The sequence below is a fragment of the Gekko japonicus genome, unplaced genomic scaffold, assembly GCF_001447785.1.
Source record: "Gekko japonicus isolate JY-2015 unplaced genomic scaffold, Gekko_japonicus_V1.1 scaffold142, whole genome shotgun sequence".
Taxonomy (NCBI): Eukaryota; Metazoa; Chordata; class Lepidosauria; order Squamata; family Gekkonidae; genus Gekko; species Gekko japonicus.
The window spans coordinates 665,007-683,878 of NW_015174848.1; the positions used below are offsets into that span (position 1 = coordinate 665,007).

The 18,872-nt window shown below is 50.5% G+C and overlaps 1 protein-coding gene across 1 annotated transcript in view; it reads left to right on the forward strand.

Annotated features, from left to right (window-relative positions):
• Positions 1–18,872, forward strand: part of ANXA9 (annexin A9) — a 46,206-nt gene that overhangs the window by 20,674 nt on the left and 6,660 nt on the right. Inside the window, exons 7-10 of the mRNA XM_015424506.1 lie at positions 794–873; positions 6,446–6,505; positions 11,508–11,604; positions 16,440–16,535. Of these exons, the coding sequence (XP_015279992.1) occupies positions 794–873; positions 6,446–6,505; positions 11,508–11,604; positions 16,440–16,535 (333 nt within the window). The remainder of the gene's footprint in view (positions 1–793; positions 874–6,445; positions 6,506–11,507; positions 11,605–16,439; positions 16,536–18,872) is intronic.

Below are 18,872 nucleotides of genomic sequence, written 5' to 3' on the forward strand. Positions count from 1 at the left end.
ATGTTCTTATGAAGGCCTCGGCCTCTCTGCCCTGTTGGCTGGCCCTCCAGAGGAACTGGTTGGCCACTGTGTGAGACGGTATGCTGGACTAGATGGACCACTGGTGTGATCTAGCAGGGCTCTTCTGAGGGGAAGACCTTGGCCTCTCTGCCCTGTTGTTGGCCCTCCAGAGGAACTGGTTGAGGCCCCTGTGTGAGACAGGATGCTGGACTAGATGGACCATTGGTCTCATCCATCAGGGCTCTTCTGAGTTTCTTCTCCGGGGAAGGCCTCGGCCTCCCTGCCCTGTTGCTGGCCTTCCAGAGGAACTGTTTGGCTACTGTGTGAGACGGGTTGCTGGACTAGATGGACCATCACTGGTCTGATCTAGCAGGGCTTGTGTTCTTATGAAGGCCTTAGCCCCTGTGGCCTGTTGTTGGCTTTCTAGGGAAACTGGTTGGCCACTGTGTGCAGCGGGATGCTGGACTAGATGGACCATTGGTCTCATCCATCAGGGCTCTTCTGATGTTCTTATGATTCTTCATTATACCCCGCTGAGGTCGTTCCCGAACCCCACCCCAGGATCCATCCCCAAATCTTTAGGAAGGTCTCAACTTGGAGCTGGCAACCCTGTGCCCTGCTCGAGTTGCCAACTGCTGGTTCCATCTGGGCTCCGTGTCTCAGGTAGCAACTGCGGCTCAGTTCCAGACAGCCCCCTTCTGCAAGCCGATTCTGTGACGCTCCAAGTGTCATCCTTTCTTTCTAATCTCGATTTCTCCCCCCCCCCCCACCTCGCTTCCTGTATCACGTCTAGATTTCAAATCGGACTTAGAGGCTGATGTTGCGTCTGGACCCAGCAGCAGTTTTAAAGACCTCCTTCTTGCACTGATCAAGGTAATAATGCACATTGGAGCCAAAAATCCTAAATGTAAATACACATTGATGGGGTCTGAACTGGCAGAGACTGGACAAGAGAAAGATCTTGGAGTTGTAGTAGATAACTCACTGAAAATGTCGAGACAGTGTGTGACTGCAATAAAAAAAGGCCAACGCTATGCTGGGGATTATTAGGAAGGGTATTGAAAACAGATCAGCCAACATAATAATGCCCCTATATAAATCAATGGTGCGACCTCATTTGGAATACTGTGTGCAGTTCTGGTCACCACACCTTAAAAAGGATATTATCGCTTTGGGAAAAGTGCAGAAAAGGGCAACTCGAACGATAAAAGGGTTGGAACACTTTCCCTATGAAGAGAGGTTAAGGCGCTTGGGGCTCTTTAGCTTGGAGAAACGACGACCGAGGGGTGACATGATCGAGGTTTATAGGATTATGCATGGGAAAGAGCAGGTAGAGAAAGAGGTACTTTTCTCCCTTTCTCACAATACAAGAACCCGTGAGCACTCCATGAAATTGCTGAGCGGTCGGGTTAGAACAGGTAAAAGGAAGTACTTCTTCACCCAAAGAGTGATGAACACTTGGAATTTACCACCACAGGAGGTGGCGGCGGCTACAAGCATGGATGGCTTCAAGAGGGAATTAGATAAGCATATGGAGCAGAGGTCCATCAGTGGCTATTAGCCACAAGGTATAGATAGGGGCTCTCGGTCTGGGGCACGGGATGTTCTGTATTCTTGGTGCTTGGGGGGGTGGCAACAGTGGGAGGGCTCCTAGTGTCTTGGCCTTACTGCTGGACCTCCTGGTGGCACCTGGTATTTTTTGGCCACTGTGTGACAGAGTGTTGGAATGGGTGGGCCATTGGCCTCATTGGCTTCTCTTATTTGTTTATTTCACTTTTACCCCGCCCTCCCCGCCAGGCGGGCTCAGGGCAGCTTCCAAAAACCGATAAGCAGTATACATTTTACAGTAATAGAATAAAATACATCATTTAAAAACATAGACAAGTCAATATAAAACATGCATTCGGTGGCGATAAAAATAAAGTGCAGTTTAGGGACACATTCAGCGGTGCCAGGTCGTGTTGGATCGGAATTCACACAGGGCGCTGCTGGTAGGACGTCGTCGCTCCTAGCAGAACGCCTGCCTAAAAAGTTCTGTTTTCACGGCCCTGCGGAACTGTGACAAGTCCCGCAGGGCCCCGATCTCGGCAGGAAGCTCGTTCCAGTAGGACGGAGCTGCAAATGAAAAAGCCCTCGTCCTGGTTACCATCAACCTGACTTCCTTTGGGCTAGGGAGGTCCAGGCGGTTTTGGGATCCTGATCGCAGTGCTCTCTGGGGAACATACGGGGAAAGGCGGTCCCCCAGGTAGGCCGGTCCCTGACCATAAAGGGCTTTAAAGGTCAAAACCAGCACCTTGAAACGAATCTGGAATGGTATTGGGAGCCAGTGCAGAGTCTTAAGCACAGGCTGGATGTGCTCCCACCTGGGGAGGCCCATCAGCAGCCTGGCCGCCGCATTCTGCACCAGCTGCAGTTTCCGGAGTTGCACCAAGGGCAGCCCCATGTAGAGAGCATTGCAGTAGTCCAACCTCGAGGTGACCATAGCATGGATCGCTGCAGCCAGATCATTGCGTTCGAGGAAGGGAACCGACTGCCTAATCAGCCGAAGATGGTAAAAGGCTGCCTTGGCAGCGGCTACTACCTGGGCTTCCATTGTTCTTATGGTCTGGAGAGCCCGAGGTGTTAAGCCTTAACGGTTGACTTTGCGGTCGCACGCATTATCTCTCCACTGGATTTCCCCCCTCTGGTTTGTTTATTTTTGTGTTCTGTACACATTCTGCATCTACAAGCAAAACTCACATTTTTTGAGCTAACTGGCTACCAATCCCTCTCTCCCTCCTTCCCTCCTTCCCTCCTTCCCTCCTTCCCTCCTTCCCTCCTTCCCTCCTTCCCTCCTTCCCTCCTTCCCTCCTTCCCTCCTTCCCTCCTTCCCTCCCTCCCTCCCTGCCTCAGGGATTCTGCAAAAAAAGGGGTGAAGGTTGAAGGGTTCAAAGAACGACACGACACAAACAGCTCTGCAGAAATCTGTCTAAAGTGTTCGCACTTCACAGCCTTTTTATTAAGAAATCTCTTCCCCCGTTCTCCCCCCCATGCATATGGAAAGTTACAAGCACTACTACTGTGAACAGGAATGTGTTGTGCAGACAGCTCAGTCTCTTATCTTCACCTCCCTGTGACACGGTGAGGTCAGCAGCTCTTCGCAGATGTTTCCCAGCTCTTTGCACATAGTTGCCAATCTCCCTGCGGGAGCAGTGAATTCCGGGCATGCCTCACAGAGATTCACTGTCCCTACAAAGGGGGGTGGGGGGAAGGGATGGGGAAATCCAAGCCCACACATGCAAGACTGACATATTTGGGAGCAGGGAATCCCCCCTGTCCTTTATCATTACTGACTTCTTCTCATGCTCTCTCTTGCTTTTTAAAAGTTTGCCTGAGTGGGGGGACCCCTCCCTTTTTGTCTTTGGAGAAGGAGGGAAAGAAAACCGAACAGGGAGGGAGCGTCACCCTAAAGAGGGAGAGGCGGAAACGGGGAGCACTTAAATAACCGCAGAAAGAATTCTACTTTAGAAAAGATAGGCGATTTGAAAGTGGGTGAGAACAGGGAGTTTAGGACATCTAATGAAGCAAATCCAAGAATATGGAAGCCTGGCGGGACTAAAAATAAATTTGCGGAAAACCAAAATTCTAACAAAAAACTGCTCTAAAGAAGAAATAGATAAATTACAAAGAAGTACCAAGATGGAGATAACAAACAAAGTTAAATATCTAGGTATAAATCTGACAAAGAACAATGCACAACTATATGAGAATAATTACAAACCCTTAATAGAAGAAATCAAGAAAGATTTGAAAAGATGGCAGGATCTCCACATCTCACTGATGGGGAGAACGGCCACTATAAAAATGAACGTCCTACCTAGATTTTTGTTCCTTGCGCAAACAATCCCGATCTTAAAAAATTATAAAATATGTGATGAACTGGAGAAAATCACAAGAAGTTTCATTTGGCAAGCAAAGAGAGCGCGCATAAGATTAAAATTACTATATGACAAAAAAGAAAGAGGCGGCCTGGGACTACCAGAGTGGAAATTATACTATAGAGCGGCAGCAATGGGTTGGATTAGGGATTGGATTTTGTTAGAAGATAGAAGAACCTTAAAACTGGAAGGTCATGACCTACACATGGGCTGGCATGCCTATGTGTGGTATGACGAAGAGAAAAAGCAGAAACATTTCCAAAGCCACATTTTGAGAGACACTTTGATAAAAGTATGGAGAATGGTGAAGGAAAAATTCTATGATAAAATACCGAGATGGATTTCTCCTCTGGAAGCTTTCATAATGCCAAACCTAATGACGGAAGAGAAAATTGCCACCTATGACAAAGTACTCACAAAAGAAAACGAACTGAAAGATTATGGAACGTTGCAAGCAATGAATATAAATCTCTCAAATTGGGAGAAATTACAGTTAAAATCCAGATTTGCAAAAGACAAAACAAGAGGTTTCGAGAGGCTTCATGAAAACAAACACAAACTTAGATAAAATTTGGTTGTCCTCTGCAGATAAACTGATTCAAAAAATATACAACTTCTTATTAGATGGCGAGTCCCAAACAGAAAAAAATAAAACCATGCATGAAGGTATGGGAAACAGATATAGTAAGTAACATAAGCATAGAGAAATGGTCAAAAATGTGGAACTCAATGAAACTGCTAACAGCCACATCATACAAAGAAAATATTTTTAAAATGTTTCATAGGTGGCACTGGACTCCAGAGAAATCTCTAAAATGCAATAAGACCGTATCAGGGAACTGTTGGAGATGCGAAAGAAATGTTGGCTCTTTCTACCACATTTGGTGGAGATGCGAAAAAGTCGTAAAATTTTGGAAAACTATAAAACAACTTATCCTAGAAATAGTAGATATAGATTTAAACCTGGCTCCGGAAATATACCTGTTAAATATCCTACCGGATAATATAAACCACAATGATGCACGTTTGATATTATACATCCTCACAAGTGCTAGAATTCCTATAGCAAAATGTTGAAAATCTGATAAAATTCCAAGCAGAGAAGAATTAATTAAAAATATCTTAGATATAAAAGAAATGGATAAGACAAATATATTTTTAGTGGGAAAAATGGATAGTGTGTTTAAGAAAAGATGGCAAAAACTAGATAGCTGGTTAGAAATATATGGACAAAAAGCTCCAAAAGTATTGTAAAATGGAAATATGTAATATCATTTTTGTTATATACTGAAAATCAATAAAAATATTTTAAAAAAAGAAAAAAAAGAACAGGGAGTTTAGGTAGCTGCGGGGCAACAGTGTGCTGGAAGCAGTCCGAAGGCAGATTCCTGTAAAACGAATGCAGAAACAAAGAAGAGATTGGATTTATACCCCACCCTTCACTACCCGAAGGAGTCTCAGAGTGGCTTACAAACTCCTTTCCCTTCCCCTCCCCACAACAGACACCCGGTGAGGCAGGCGGGGCTCAGAGAGCTCTTGACAGAAACTACTCTTTTTCACGGACAGCTCTTATCAGAACTACGGCTTGCCCAAGGTCATCCACCCAGGTGCAAGTGGAGGAGCGGGGAATCAAACCCGGTTCTCCCAGGTTAGAGTCTGCACACTTAACCACTACACCAAACTGGCTGACAATCTCCTTTCCCTTCTCCTCCCCACAACAGACACCCTGTGAGGTAGGCGGGGCTGAGAGTGGGAGGGCTGCTAGTGTCCTGGCCCCACTGCTGGACCTCCTGATGGCACCTGGTATTTCTGGCCACTGTGTAACAGAGTGTTGGACTAGATGGGCCATTGGCCTGATCCAACATTGGCTCCTCTTATGTTCTTATGAGAGAGCTCACTTGAGAGCCACCCTTGAGAGAACAGCTCTGAGAGAACTTGTGACTGGCCCCAGGTCACACCAGCGGCTGCCATGTGAAGGAGTGGGGGAATCGAACCCGGTTCTCCCAGATTAGAGTCCGCACTCCTAACCACGACACCAAACAAGCGAAAGCCTTTAACACAAACTGGAAGTCAAAGCCGGAGGGAATGCAGGACGGAAGAATAGGATGCGCCCAGAACCCGAGGCAAAATACGGGTGCGAAAAGGGCCTGTGGCTGTGACGGTGAGCGGAATTCCACTGAGCTCTCCCAGTGGGACGATCAGAGCGGAAGTGGGGACTGCCTGGTTAACAATCTCCTTTCCTGAACTCCTCAATTGCTCAGCCAATCCCAGCATCTCATCCAGATGATGACGTAAATTACCCCTCTCTTTCATCTTCGTACTGAAAAGTTTCTTTTGTAGATAAAGCTGGCTCTTTAATAAGGAACTTACATGCAGCTCACACCACACAGCTTTGGCTGGTGGCATCCGAATTACTCTTAACACATTTCTGTCAGTTAAGCCCTTGATTATGACCCCTCTTGCCTTTTCATTGTTGGAGTCCCAGGTTCTCTGTTTATCCTTGTCTACTGTCTTTATGTCTCCCGCAGACCAGCCGAGAGAAGTACTCTGGGGTCATCGACTACGTCTTGATCGAGCAAGATGCCAAGGTGAGAGAGGTTCACGGCAGGGACGGCGGAAGCGGGAAGGAGAGAGTCGTATCCTGGCCCGGCCAGTCCTGATTCGCTTCCGCGGATCGCTGGCTGCCAGCACGCTTCCACCTCCTGGGCAATCCAGTTGCTGGCCATCGCGGTCACGTCTCAGTCTCTCTAGCTATTTTCATCTACTTTCTTTGGTCCCCGCCTTTCTCCCGAGCAGGGTTGCCAACTCCAGGCTGGGAAATACCTGGAGATTTGTGGGGGTGGAGTTTGAGGACGGCGGGGTATGAGGTGGGGAGGGTTGCCGGCGTCTAGGTGGTTATTATACAAACGTGAGGTCACGGGATAGGTTGTCGTTAAACAAAAAGCAACCGTGATATTATTATGCAATCTAGTCAGTAATTATTATCAAGCATTTATATTTTGGAGGTTAAGACGCCGAGCTGCAGACCGGAAGGTCGGTAGTTCGGCAGTTCGAGACCCGAGTGCCGCGTGACGGAGTGAGCTCCCGTCTCTGGCCCCGGCTCCTGCCAACCTAGCAGTTCGAAAGCAAGAAATTGCAAGTAGATAAATAGGTACCACTTCGGTGGAGAGGTCACAGCATTCCGTGCACCTTGGCATTTAGTCATGCCGGCCACATGACCACGGAAACGTCTTCGGACAGTGCTGGCTCTTCGGCTTGGAAACAGATGAGCACCACATCCCTAGAGTCAGATTCGATTAGCTCTCAAGCAAGGGAAACCTTTACTATGCCTTTACAAATTCCAAAATACATTCCAGTACAAAATATACAAATATTTGAAGTCTCCTTGTCAGCCAAACTGTCAGTGCTCAAAGTTCTACTGGACAATACAGGTCAAAGTAGCTTAGCACAGTCCTCCTTTGACCTAGAGGGAAATTATTCCAAATATCTGATCGACTGTGGTGGCTCCAGTCGATCAGATATTTGGGATAATTTCCCTCAGCTTCATTATTGAGTAGATTGCATAATAATTACCTGCCTACCGTTTTCCTCCTCACCTTGACACAGAGAGTACTCCCTCTTTCTATGTTATACCTCTGAGGATTCCAGTCACAGCTGCTGGCAAAATGTCAGGGACAACTAATAATATCATGGTTGTTTTCTGTTGAACTACAGCCTCCAGGTGGAGACTGGAGATCTCCCGCTGTTGCAGCTGATCTCCAGACGGCAGAGATCAGCTCCCCTGGAGAAAAAAATGGCCACTTTGGATGGTGGACTCTATGGTATTATAACCCACTGACATCCCTCCCCTCCCCAAACCTTACCCTCTTCAGGCTCCACCCCCAAAATCTCCAGGTATTTCTCAGCTCAGAGCTGTCAACCCTAGGGGTGGTCAGGGGTCATTTCCTGCAGGAGCGCACAGGAGCGGAGCTCCAGCAGTAAAGAGCCCAGGGGGCAGGCATATGCAGCAAGCCCCACCCCCTGCTCCCAGCAGCCCTCAGTCAGAGCAAGAAGCAGCCAGGTAAGTTGCAGAGCCCCCCCCCCAGCTCCCCGGTCCAAAACAGTCCAGTGGCACCTTTAAGACCAAGTTTTGTTCAGGTACAAGCTCTCCCTCCTCTGCGAGGACAGATCTGGGATGGGGGGGCTCAGCAACTTACCTAGCTGCTTCTTGCTCATTTGGCCTGACTGAGGGCTGCTGGGAGCAGGGGGCAGGGCTTGTTGCCTGTGCCCGCCCCCTGGGCTCCTTACTGCCAGAGCTCCGCCCTTGTGCGCTCCCGCAGGAAATGAGCCCTGGTCCAGTGGAGCCTGAGCGGTGGGTGTTGCCTTCTGCCACACTTCCGGTGATGTCAGGGGCTGTGGCATATGCAAACGAGTTATGCTAATGAGTTATGCTAATGAGCTCCTGCACCTCTTTTTCTATGAGATGACCCCTGCTCCTCAGAGGTCTAGGAACGCGGCCACATTTTTTTAAAAAAGGAGAGTGGGGATCAAGCTCCCGCGCTCACTCCTTCCCTGAGCCGGCGATCTCTTCTGAAGCCTGGTGCAGAAAATCCAGCAGGAGGAGCGAACTGCTGCAGCGGCTACAATCCGACCAGCTCGGTCAACCACCGCTTGCTGCTGGGTCCTAAAGAGACTCAGCTCACCGCAGACGAGCTCAAAAAGGGAGATGCCGGCTCATAGTGCAATGCTGTAACTCTGCAATTGGGGGGAGGGGGCCCGGGAGGGAGGGAAAGCCGAGACTCAGGGAGCAGGGCCCATAAAATCCACTTGGGGGTCAGGCCCCGTGGGCCCCGTGGTAGCTACGGGCCTGTTTCGAACCCAGGTCTCTCAGATCCGAACCTGACACTGGTCCCTACACCAAACCGGCTCTCTGCTGATATGGTCACAATGCCGTGTGACTGGCAGCGGATGCACTTTCTGAGAGTGCCGGATCCGTTCCCCGAATACGGGAACGGTGTAGTCATGGCCAGACTTAACACATTTTGCGAGACCTAGGGAAGAAAAGCAAGGATGTAATGTTTTAGAAGAAGAAGAAGAGAAGAAGAGATTGGATTTATACCCCGCCCTTCACTACCCAAAGGAGTCTCAGAGCGGCTTACAAACTCCTTTCCCTTCCCCTCCCCACAACAGACACCCCCTGTGAGGTAGGCGGGGCTGAGAGAGCTCTTGACAGAAACTGCTCTTTTTTCAAGGACAGCTCTTATCAGAACTGTGCCTTGCCCAAGGTCATCCAGCCAGGTGCAAGTGGAGGAGTGGGGGGAATCAAACCCGGTTCTCCCACCCAGATTAGAGTCCACGCACTTAACCACTACACCAAACTGGCTCTTTTACATTAAAATGGGTATCTGTCCATTGATTCTTGGCACGAGACAAGCAACTGCCGTGAATTTGTTGATACAGAATGCTGACGAAACGATATTAAGCAGACGCAAATGTCTTTACTGATGCAAGAATGTATATCCATGCATATGAATAAGAAAGAAGGAATTTATGCTTCTCTACTCGCATCTGGGACGTGGCGCCGGTTGACCTGGAATACCTTCCTATAATTCTGTCTAGGTAAGGAGGGAGTAAAAAAGAGCAAGAGCCCAGTAGCACCTTCAAAACTAACAAAGTCTGCAGCAGGGGAGGATCTTTCCTGAATTACTGCTCACTTCTTCAGATACAGCGAGAATGGGAGTACAGCTGAGGCTCATACCCTGCCGCGTGGTTCGTTAGTCTGTAAGGTGCTGCCGGACTCAGTTTGGTGAAGCAGAGCCAGTTTGGGGCAGTGGTTAAGAGTGTGTTCTCTAATCTGGGAGAACCGGGTTTGATTCCCCACGCCTCCACGTGAAGCTGCTGGTGTGACTTTGGGTCAGTCATAAGTTCTTTCAGAGCTGTTCTCTCAAGAGCAGTCCTCCAAAGAGCTCTCTCAGCCCTGCCAACCTCACAGGGTGTCTGTTGTGGGGAGAGGGAGAGGAGACTGTAAGACCCCGACTGAAGGGCAGGGTATAAATTCAAACTCTTCTTCCCTTCCCTTCCCTTCCCTTCCCTTCCCTTCCCTTCCCTTCCCTTCCCTTCCCTTCCCTTCCCTTCCCTTCCCCTCCCTTCCTCTTGTTCTTTTCTACTGCTACAGACAGACTGACATGGCTACCCATCTTGATGAGGGGTAAGCATTAGGAAGGCCCTTGGTACATTATCGGAGGTACTTCGTAAGTTCTGGGGCTCAGGGACCGGGACCCTTGAGACGCTTCTCTTAGAGGAGACTTTTTTGTGTGTGCTTCGCCTTCTGGGGCTCACAGTGAATTCCCTGCAAGGTGTTGTTGTTCAGTCGCACAGTCGAGTCCGACTCTTCGTGACCCCATGGACCAGCTCCCGCCAGGCCCTCCTGTCTTCCGCCGTCCTCTGAAGTTTGCTCAACTTCATGTTCGTTGCGTCAATGACACTGTCCAACCATCTCATCCTTTGCCGTCCCCGTCTTCTTTGACCTTCAATCTTTCCCAGCATCAGGGTCTTCTCCAGTGAGTGCTCCCTTCTCATTGGGTGGCCAAATGCAAGGTAACTGAGGCTAAAGTAGTTCCGTAGAAATGAGAGGTGTGGGGGCTTACACGGTTCAGCCCCCTAAATGTGGGGGCAAGCTCTGGTGACTCCCGCGATTGGACTGATTTGGATTTCTGTCCCGTCTAACCCAAAAGGAAAAAGTACTTTGTACATGCCTAGAAGGAGCTGTGGTGGCTCAGAGGTTCAGATGCTGAGCTGAAGACCGGAAGGTCTGTAGTTCAGCAGTTCGAGACCCGAGTGTGCCGCATGACGGAGTGAGCTCCCGTCTCTGGCCCCAGCTCCTGCCGACCTAGCAGTTCGAAAGCAAGAAATTGCAAGTATATAAATAAGTACCGCTTTGGTGGGAAGGTAAAAGTGTTCCGTGCACCTCAACGTTTAGTCATGCTGGCCACATGACCATGGAGATGTCTTTGAACAGCGCTGGCTCTTTGGCTTGGAAACGGAGATGAGCACCGCTTTCGACTGGCTTTCGAGCAAGGGAAACCCTTACCTTTACCTTTACATGCCTTGAGGATATCCTTCCTCATGTTTGAGAGCCAGTTTGGCGTAGTGGTAAGGAGCGAGGACTCTAATCTGGGAGAACCGGGTTTGATTCCCCACTCCTCCACATGCAGCTGCTGGTGTGACCTTGGGTCAGTCACAAGTTCTCTCAGAGCTGTTCTCTCACAAGCAGATCTCAAAAGAGCTCTCTCAGCCCCACCGACCTCCCAGGGTTTCTGTTGTGGGGAGGGGAAGGGAAAGGAGACTGTAAGCCCCTCTGAGACCCCTGCGGGTAGTGAAGGGCGGGGTATAAATCCAATCTCCTCCTCCTCTTCTTCCTTCTTTTTCTCTTCCTCCTCCTTCCCTTCCTATTCCTGGTGTTTAGAGGCTTAGCTCAGGCACTAAAAATAGGTCCTGGGGCTGAACCTTGAACCACGTTTGTAGGACGGGGTGCCCTCCTTGTTTGAGAGTAGAACAGCATGTCGAAATACCCCACCAAATCTGCTTGCCGTTGGCGATGTCTCCTTCCAGGCTCTGGTGAACGCGGGCAGTGGCTACGTGGACGGGACGGATGAGAAGAAGTGGATCAGGATCCTCACCCAGCGCAGCCCCGAACATCTAAACCGAGGCAAGACCGTGATTCACCTGTAATTTCGGGAATGTGGGGAATTCACTGTGCCATCTTGTATTGAATGACTCCAGGCTAAGCCCATGGTGTTGGGGAAAAATAGGCAACAATACTTAAATACTCAGAGTTTGCAATGGATCTTTGCTTCAGAGGAGAGGAGACATTTTTTTTTTATGAAAAACAATCTTTATTTCTAAGGGAAGGGTTCACATGGGAAGCCACAAAACAAAAGCGATATCTAGAGCTACATCTTTACATCCTTACAGCTACAGACACATGGAGGAATTTCAGACAGGCGATATATTCCGGAGGAGGAACGGTTCCCAAACGGTTTCTGGTCTGTCATTTCAGACAGAACCCATTTGAGAACCGGTTCCCTTCCGGAATATATTTGCCATTTCATACACAAACGCTTCTGTCCCGTTTAGGAAATGGGACTGAAGCGTTTTACCTGTCAACTGCTTCCAAGTAGTCTTCAGTTCCCTCTCCCGGTTCTGATGCGCTTTTTTCCCAGCCGTTTTCCACCCGCGCGGGCGATCAAAAAAAAAAAGCCGGAGATCGCCTGCACGGGCGAAAAACGGCGGGGGAAAAGCGGGAAAAAGTGGTGCAGTCTGAAATGGCAAACCGCTTCAGATCCAGCTCTTTACCGGAAGGGGAAAGCCCTGTGTGAAATGGCAGCCCTGTACCGGTTCACTTTAAAACGAATCATTACCGACTTGAAACTGGGTGAAACTGGGTAATGTGAAATTCCTCATGGTCACACAACAATGGAGTTTCTTCTTCTTCTTGACCCCTAGAAGGAAGTCACCTGAACACAGGAACCAACGATTGCTAGTAAACAGACTCAGATTTTCCCGGGCCATCTTCCCAGTGGCTCTGAGCCAAGTTTCCCTTCCAGGTCAGTCTAAACAACAGTACAGAAGGTAAAACAGATTAACCCTATAATGACTGGAATCTGGACCTTGCAGGTTACACATTTCCAACACATGGGACCCGGGGATCTCCTAGAGTTACAGCTCATCTCCAGACTAGAGAGATCAGTTCCCCTGGAGACAAGGGGTGCCTCGGAGAGTGGACCCTGTGGCATTGTGCCCCACTGAGGTCCCTGTCCTCCCCGGGCTCCACCCCCAAATCTCCAGGAGTTTCCCAACCTGGAGCTGGCAACCCTGCCTCCCCATCCCCTGCGGGTGGCCGGGGGGAGACCTGGCACCCCTAGTCCGTGGGTATCAATGGGCGTAGAGTAGCAGTTCGAAAGCAAGACATTGCAAGTAGATAAATAGGTGCCGCTTCGGTGGGAAGGGAACAGCGTTCCGTGCACCTCGGCGTCTAGTCATGCCGGCCACATGACCACGGAAGCGTCTTCGGACAGCGCTGGCTCTTCGGCTTGGAAACTGAGATGAGCACCGCATCCCTAGAGTCAAATTCGATTAGCTCTCAAGCAAGGGAAACTTTAGCTTTACCTAGACTAGAGTATTTTGGCACAGGAAAGCACTGTGGGTGGGTGGGTGGACTGTACATAGCTATTCCAGTACACAGGTTCATAAATTCCTGGAGATTTGGAGGTTGCCCCGAGGAGAGGAGTTCACCCTCCAAAGCAGCCGTTTCCCCCCAGGGGAACTGACCTCTGTAGTTGGGAGATCAGTCGTAATTTTGGGGGATCACCAGGCCCCGCCAGGAGGTTGGCCACCCCACTGGCACAAAACATCTCACACCCGACATCATATATTCAAGAGGCAGCATCAGGGCTATTTCTGGGCAGGAACGCACAGGAACGGAGTTCCGGCTTGCTCCCAAGTTGGCCACGCCCAGCAGGAACTCATTAGCATAATAGGCCACACCCAACAGCAGGAACTCATTAGGATTGGCTACGTTAGGGGTGTGTGGCCTAACACGCAAAGGAGTTCCTGCTACAAAAAAAGGCCCTGGGTTTTGACCACAAACAGGGTAAACAGAATAAGAAGCAAAAGGTGGGTGTGGCTAGATGACCACACTTCTGGTAACATGGGGGTGCGGCCTAATATGCTAATGAGCTGTGCTGTCAGGGGTGTGGCCCAATGTGCTAATGAGTTCCTGCTGTTGGGTGTGGCCTATTATGCTAATGAGTTCCTGCTGGGCTTTTTCTACAAAAAGAGCCCTGCAACAATCATTGGTTGATGCATTCAAGTGATTTCCTTCTAGGGGTCAAGAAGAAAAGAATAATCTCCATTACTATCTGTGTGTGTCTGTTGTTGCAAGCATGTAGTCTTAAGTGTGTTTGCTGTTTATTAGATTTTCCTGTGTACCCTTCCCATTAGAAATAAAGATTTTTACACAGAAAGAAAATGCCTCCTCTCCAGTGAACGAAGACCCATTGCAACCTCTGGATATCTAACTATTTTGACCAGTTTTCCAACAGTACAAAGCTCTGGTGTGGATTGCATCGGGTCTGCTGGTGACCAGTGTTCCCTCTAAGCTGAGTTACTGTGACCTAGCTCAACATTTTTTAGCTTCCGGCTCACACATTTTTTGTCTTAGCTCAGGAAGGAGGGCTCCAGAGCAAACTAATTTATGCAGTAGTTATTTTATTTATTTATTTATTTTATTGCATTTATACCCCGCCCTCCCTGCAAACGGGCTCAGGGCGGCTCACAGAGGGCACAGAGTGCATACAGTATACACAAGTTAAAACAATTAAAAATCAGTTTCGACGGAGGCACATATAACACTCCCAACATCTTGCGTAGCAGAGGGGAAGGCTAGGGTCATGGAATGATGTCGCCAAGCCCTCCGGCGGTCTCTCTCTATAAAGGAGCGGTGGTGGAAGTGGCCGTGGCGGCTCCTACTCGTAAGCCTGGCGGAAGAGCTCCATCTTGCAGGCAGTGTTCCCTCTAAGCTGAGTTAGTGTGAGCCAGCTCACAATTCTTTAGCCTCCGGATCACACATTTTTGTCTTCGCTCAGGAAGGATGGCTCCAGAACAAACTAATTTATGCAGTAGCCAAATGGCTCGCTCACAGCTTTAATGCCAGCAGCTCACAAGGTAGAATTTTTGCTCACAAGACTCCACAGCTTAGAGGGAACATTGCTTGCAGGCCCTGCGGAACTGCATAAGGTCCCGCAGGGCCCTGATCTCCTCCGGGAGCACATTCCACCAGGTAGGAGCTGCCACTGAAAAGGACCTGGCCCTTGTTGCCACAAGCTTGGCCTCCTTAGGGCCCGGGGTCACCAGCCGGTGTAGCCAAACCGCTCGCTCACGACTTTAATGCCAGTAGCTCACAAAGTAGCATTTTTGCTCACAAGACTCCACAGCTTAGAGGGAGCATTGTCGGTGATGGCCCAGCTATCTAGCACTTTGACTAAGTCTCTAGGAGCAGCCGTCTCTGCGTCAGGAGGAGAAAACAGCAAGAGACTAGTACCACCTTAAAGACTAACCACGTTTGTGGCATGGGGGGGGCTTTTGTGAGTCAAGGCTCACTTCTTCAGATGCAGCTAGAATGCGGGTCCATCCGTCCTCCTATCTTGGAAAGCGGCGTGATTTCAGATGCCGAATACTGTTGTCCTTCCCTTGCTATTGTCATTCGGCATCTGAAACCACCCCGCTCTCCAAGATAGAAGGACAGGTGGACTCACATCCAAGCTGTCTCTGAAGACGTGCGCCGTGACTCACAAAAGCTCCTCCCCTGCCACAAATTTGGTTAGTCTTCAAGGTGCTCCTGGACTCTGGCTCTTTTCTACTGCTACAGACAGACTAATACGCTGTAGCCATCCTGAACTGTGTCCTGAGATAACCTAGAAGCTGTGATCAAAAGGCTACAGGAGAATGAAAGAGTTGGGTCTGTTTAGCCTGGGGAAAGAGAAGGCTTAGAGGGGACATGGTTGCAGTCTTCAAGTATTTGAAGGGCCGTCATGTAGAAGAGGAGCTGCGGTGGCTCAAGTGATTAAGACACTGAACTGCAGGCTGTGGAAGGTCGGTAGTTCAACAGTTCGAGACCCGAGTTGCCGCATGACGAAGGGAGCTCCCGTCTCTAGTTCCAGCTCCTGCCAACCTAGCAGTTCGAAAGCCAGAAATTGCAAGTAGATAAATAGGTACCACTTCGGTGGGAAGGGAACAGCGTTCTGTGCGCCTTGGTGTTTAGTCATGCCGGCCACATGACCACGGAAACGTCTTCGGACAGCGCTGGCTCTTCGGCTTGGAAACAGAGATGAGCACCGCAACCCTAGAGTCGGACTCGACTGGCTTTCGAGCAAGGGAACCTTTACCTTTTACATGTAGAAGATGGAGTGGATCTATTCTCTCTTGCTCCCGATTGCAAGACTAGATCTAATGGGTGGAAATTACAAGGGAGTCGATACCGGCTAAATATCAGGAGGAACTTCCCCACTGTAAGAGTGGTTGAGCAGTGGAACAGACTGCCTCGGGAGGTGGTGGATGCACCTTCGCTGGACGTTTTCAAGCAGAGGCTGGACGGCCATCTTTCGGGTATGTTGTAGGCCTATCTTTCGGCTGTGCTCCTGCAGAGTGCAGGGGGTTGGACTAGATGACCCGCAAGGTCCCTTCCAACTCTAACATTCTATGATTCTATGAATATGCTTCATCTCTGCAAGGCAAAAGGGGTGCTTCCCTTGGGAAGGAATTGTGCTCTTTGGCTTTAGTCTGGCTAGATCGGGCCCCAAGCCATGTAGCAGGGCAGGCTTTCTTTTTGCAGCATTCGACTATGAAAATTGGCCTCCTTTTAACATTCAGTCTCCCTCAAAGTTAGCCTTTTCAGGAGCTTGTGCAAAAGGATAGCTCCGGTGTAAATTCCCCGACTGCCAGAAGTCTGGGGAATGCAAACTGAATGCTCCCTTTCTCTCACAGTGTTCAGCTTGTACCACAAGATGACCGGGCTGCAGATAGAGGAAGCCGTGGCCAAGTTCTTCCAGGGCAACGCCCAAGTGGCTCTCTCGACCCTGGGTAGGTACAGGCGCCGGACAGGGGGTTTTCCCAGCAAGAGGGGTTGAGGGGTCAATTTTGCACGGAAGCCGTGTTTTTCCTCACTTGAAGGCCCTTCGTCCGAAGCCAGAATGCATGTGAAGACTGACTGTGGAAAGGCCCTCTGCCCGTGCTTGGGGGCATTCTTATCTTTGATCATTTCCCATGCCCTGAAGCTGAGATAAGGCATTAATTAAGCTATTGGAAAGACAGGATGCTGGACGAGATGGACCATCACTGGTCTGACCCAGCAGGGCTCTTCTGAGGTTCTTCTCAGGGGAAGGCCTCGGCCCCTCTGCCCTGTTCTTGGCCCTCCAGAGGAACTGGTTGGCTCCTGTGTGAGACAGGAGGCTGGACTAGATGGACCACTGGTCTAATCTAGCAGGGCTCTTCTGAGGTTCTTCTCAGGGGAAGGCCTCGGCCCCTCTGCCCTGTTCTTGGCCCTCCAGAGGAACTGGTTGGCTCCTGTGTGAGACAGGAGGCTGGACTAGATGGACCACTGGTCTAATCTAGCAGGGCTCTTCTGAGGTTCTTCTCAGGGGAAGGCCTCGGCCCCTCTGCCCTGTTCTTGGCCCTCCAGAGGAACTGGTTGGCTCCTGTGTGAGACAGGAGGCTGGACTAGATGGACCACTGGTCTAATCTAGCAGGGCTCTTCTGAGGTTCTTCTCAGGGGAAGGCCTCGGCCCCTCTGCCCTGTTCTTGGCCCTCCAGAGGAACTGGTTGGCTCCTGTGTGAGACAGGAGGCTGGACTAGATGGACCACTGGTCTAATCTAGCAGGGCTCTTCTGAGGTTCTTCTCAGGGGAAGGCCTCGGCCCCTCTGCCCTGTTCTTGGCCCTCCAGAGGAACTGGTTGGCTCCTGTGTGAGACAGGAGGCTGGACTAGATGGACCACTGGTCTAATCTAGCAGGGCTCTTCTGAGGTTCTTCTCAGGGGAAGGCCTCGGCCCCTCTGCCCTGTTCTTGGCCCTCCAGAGGAACTGGTTGGCTCCTGTGTGAGACAGGAGGCTGGACTAGATGGACCACTGGTCTAATCTAGCAGGGCTCTTCTGAGGTTCTTCTCAGGGGAAGGCCTCGGCCCCTCTGCCCTGTTCTTGGCCCTCCAGAGGAACTGGTTGGCTCCTGTGTGAGACAGGAGGCTGGACTAGATGGACCACTGGTCTAATCTAGCAGGGCTCTTCTGAGGTTCTTCTCAGGGGAAGGCCTCGGCCCCTCTGCCCTGTTCTTGGCCCTCCAGAGGAACTGGTTGGCTCCTGTGTGAGACAGGAGGCTGGACTAGATGGACCACTGGTCTAATCTAGCAGGGCTCTTCTGAGGTTCTTCTCAGGGGAAGGCCTCGGCCCCTCTGCCCTGTTCTTGGCCCTCCAGAGGAACTGGTTGGCTCCTGTGTGAGACAGGAGGCTGGACTAGATGGACCACTGGTCTAATCTAGCAGGGCTCTTCTGAGGTTCTTCTCAGGGGAAGGCCTCGGCCCCTCTGCCCTGTTCTTGGCCCTCCAGAGGAACTGGTTGGCTCCTGTGTGAGACAGGAGGCTGGACTAGATGGACCACTGGTCTAATCTAGCAGGGCTCTTCTGAGGTTCTTCTCAGGGGAAGGCCTCGGCCCCTCTGCCCTGTTCTTGGCCCTCCAGAGGAACTGGTTGGCTCCTGTGTGAGACAGGAGGCTGGACTAGATGGACCACTGGTCTAATCTAGCAGGGCTCTTCTGAGGTTCTTCTCAGGGGAAGGCCTCGGCCCCTCTGCCCTGTTCTTGGCCCTCCAGAGGAACTGGTTGGCTCCTGTGTGAGACAGGAGGCTGGACTAGATGGACCACTGGTCTAATCTAGCAGGGCTCTTCTGAGGTTCTTCTCAGGGGAAGGCCTCGGCCCCTCTGCCCTGTTCTTGGCCCTCCAGAGGAACTGGTTGGCTCCTGTGTGAGACAGGAGGCTGGACTAGATGGACCACTGGTCTAATCTAGCAGGGCTCTTCTGAGGTTCTTCTCAGGGGAAGGCCTCGGCCCCTCTGCCCTGTTCTTGGCCCTCCAGAGGAACTGGTTGGCTCCTGTGTGAGACAGGAGGCTGGACTAGATGGACCACTGGTCTAATCTAGCAGGGCTCTTCTGAGGTTCTTCTCAGGGGAAGGCCTCGGCCCCTCTGCCCTGTTCTTGGCCCTCCAGAGGAACTGGTTGGCTCCTGTGTGAGACAGGAGGCTGGACTAGATGGACCACTGGTCTAATCTAGCAGGGCTCTTCTGAGGTTCTTCTCAGGGGAAGGCCTCGGCCCCTCTGCCCTGTTCTTGGCCCTCCAGAGGAACTGGTTGGCTCCTGTGTGAGACAGGAGGCTG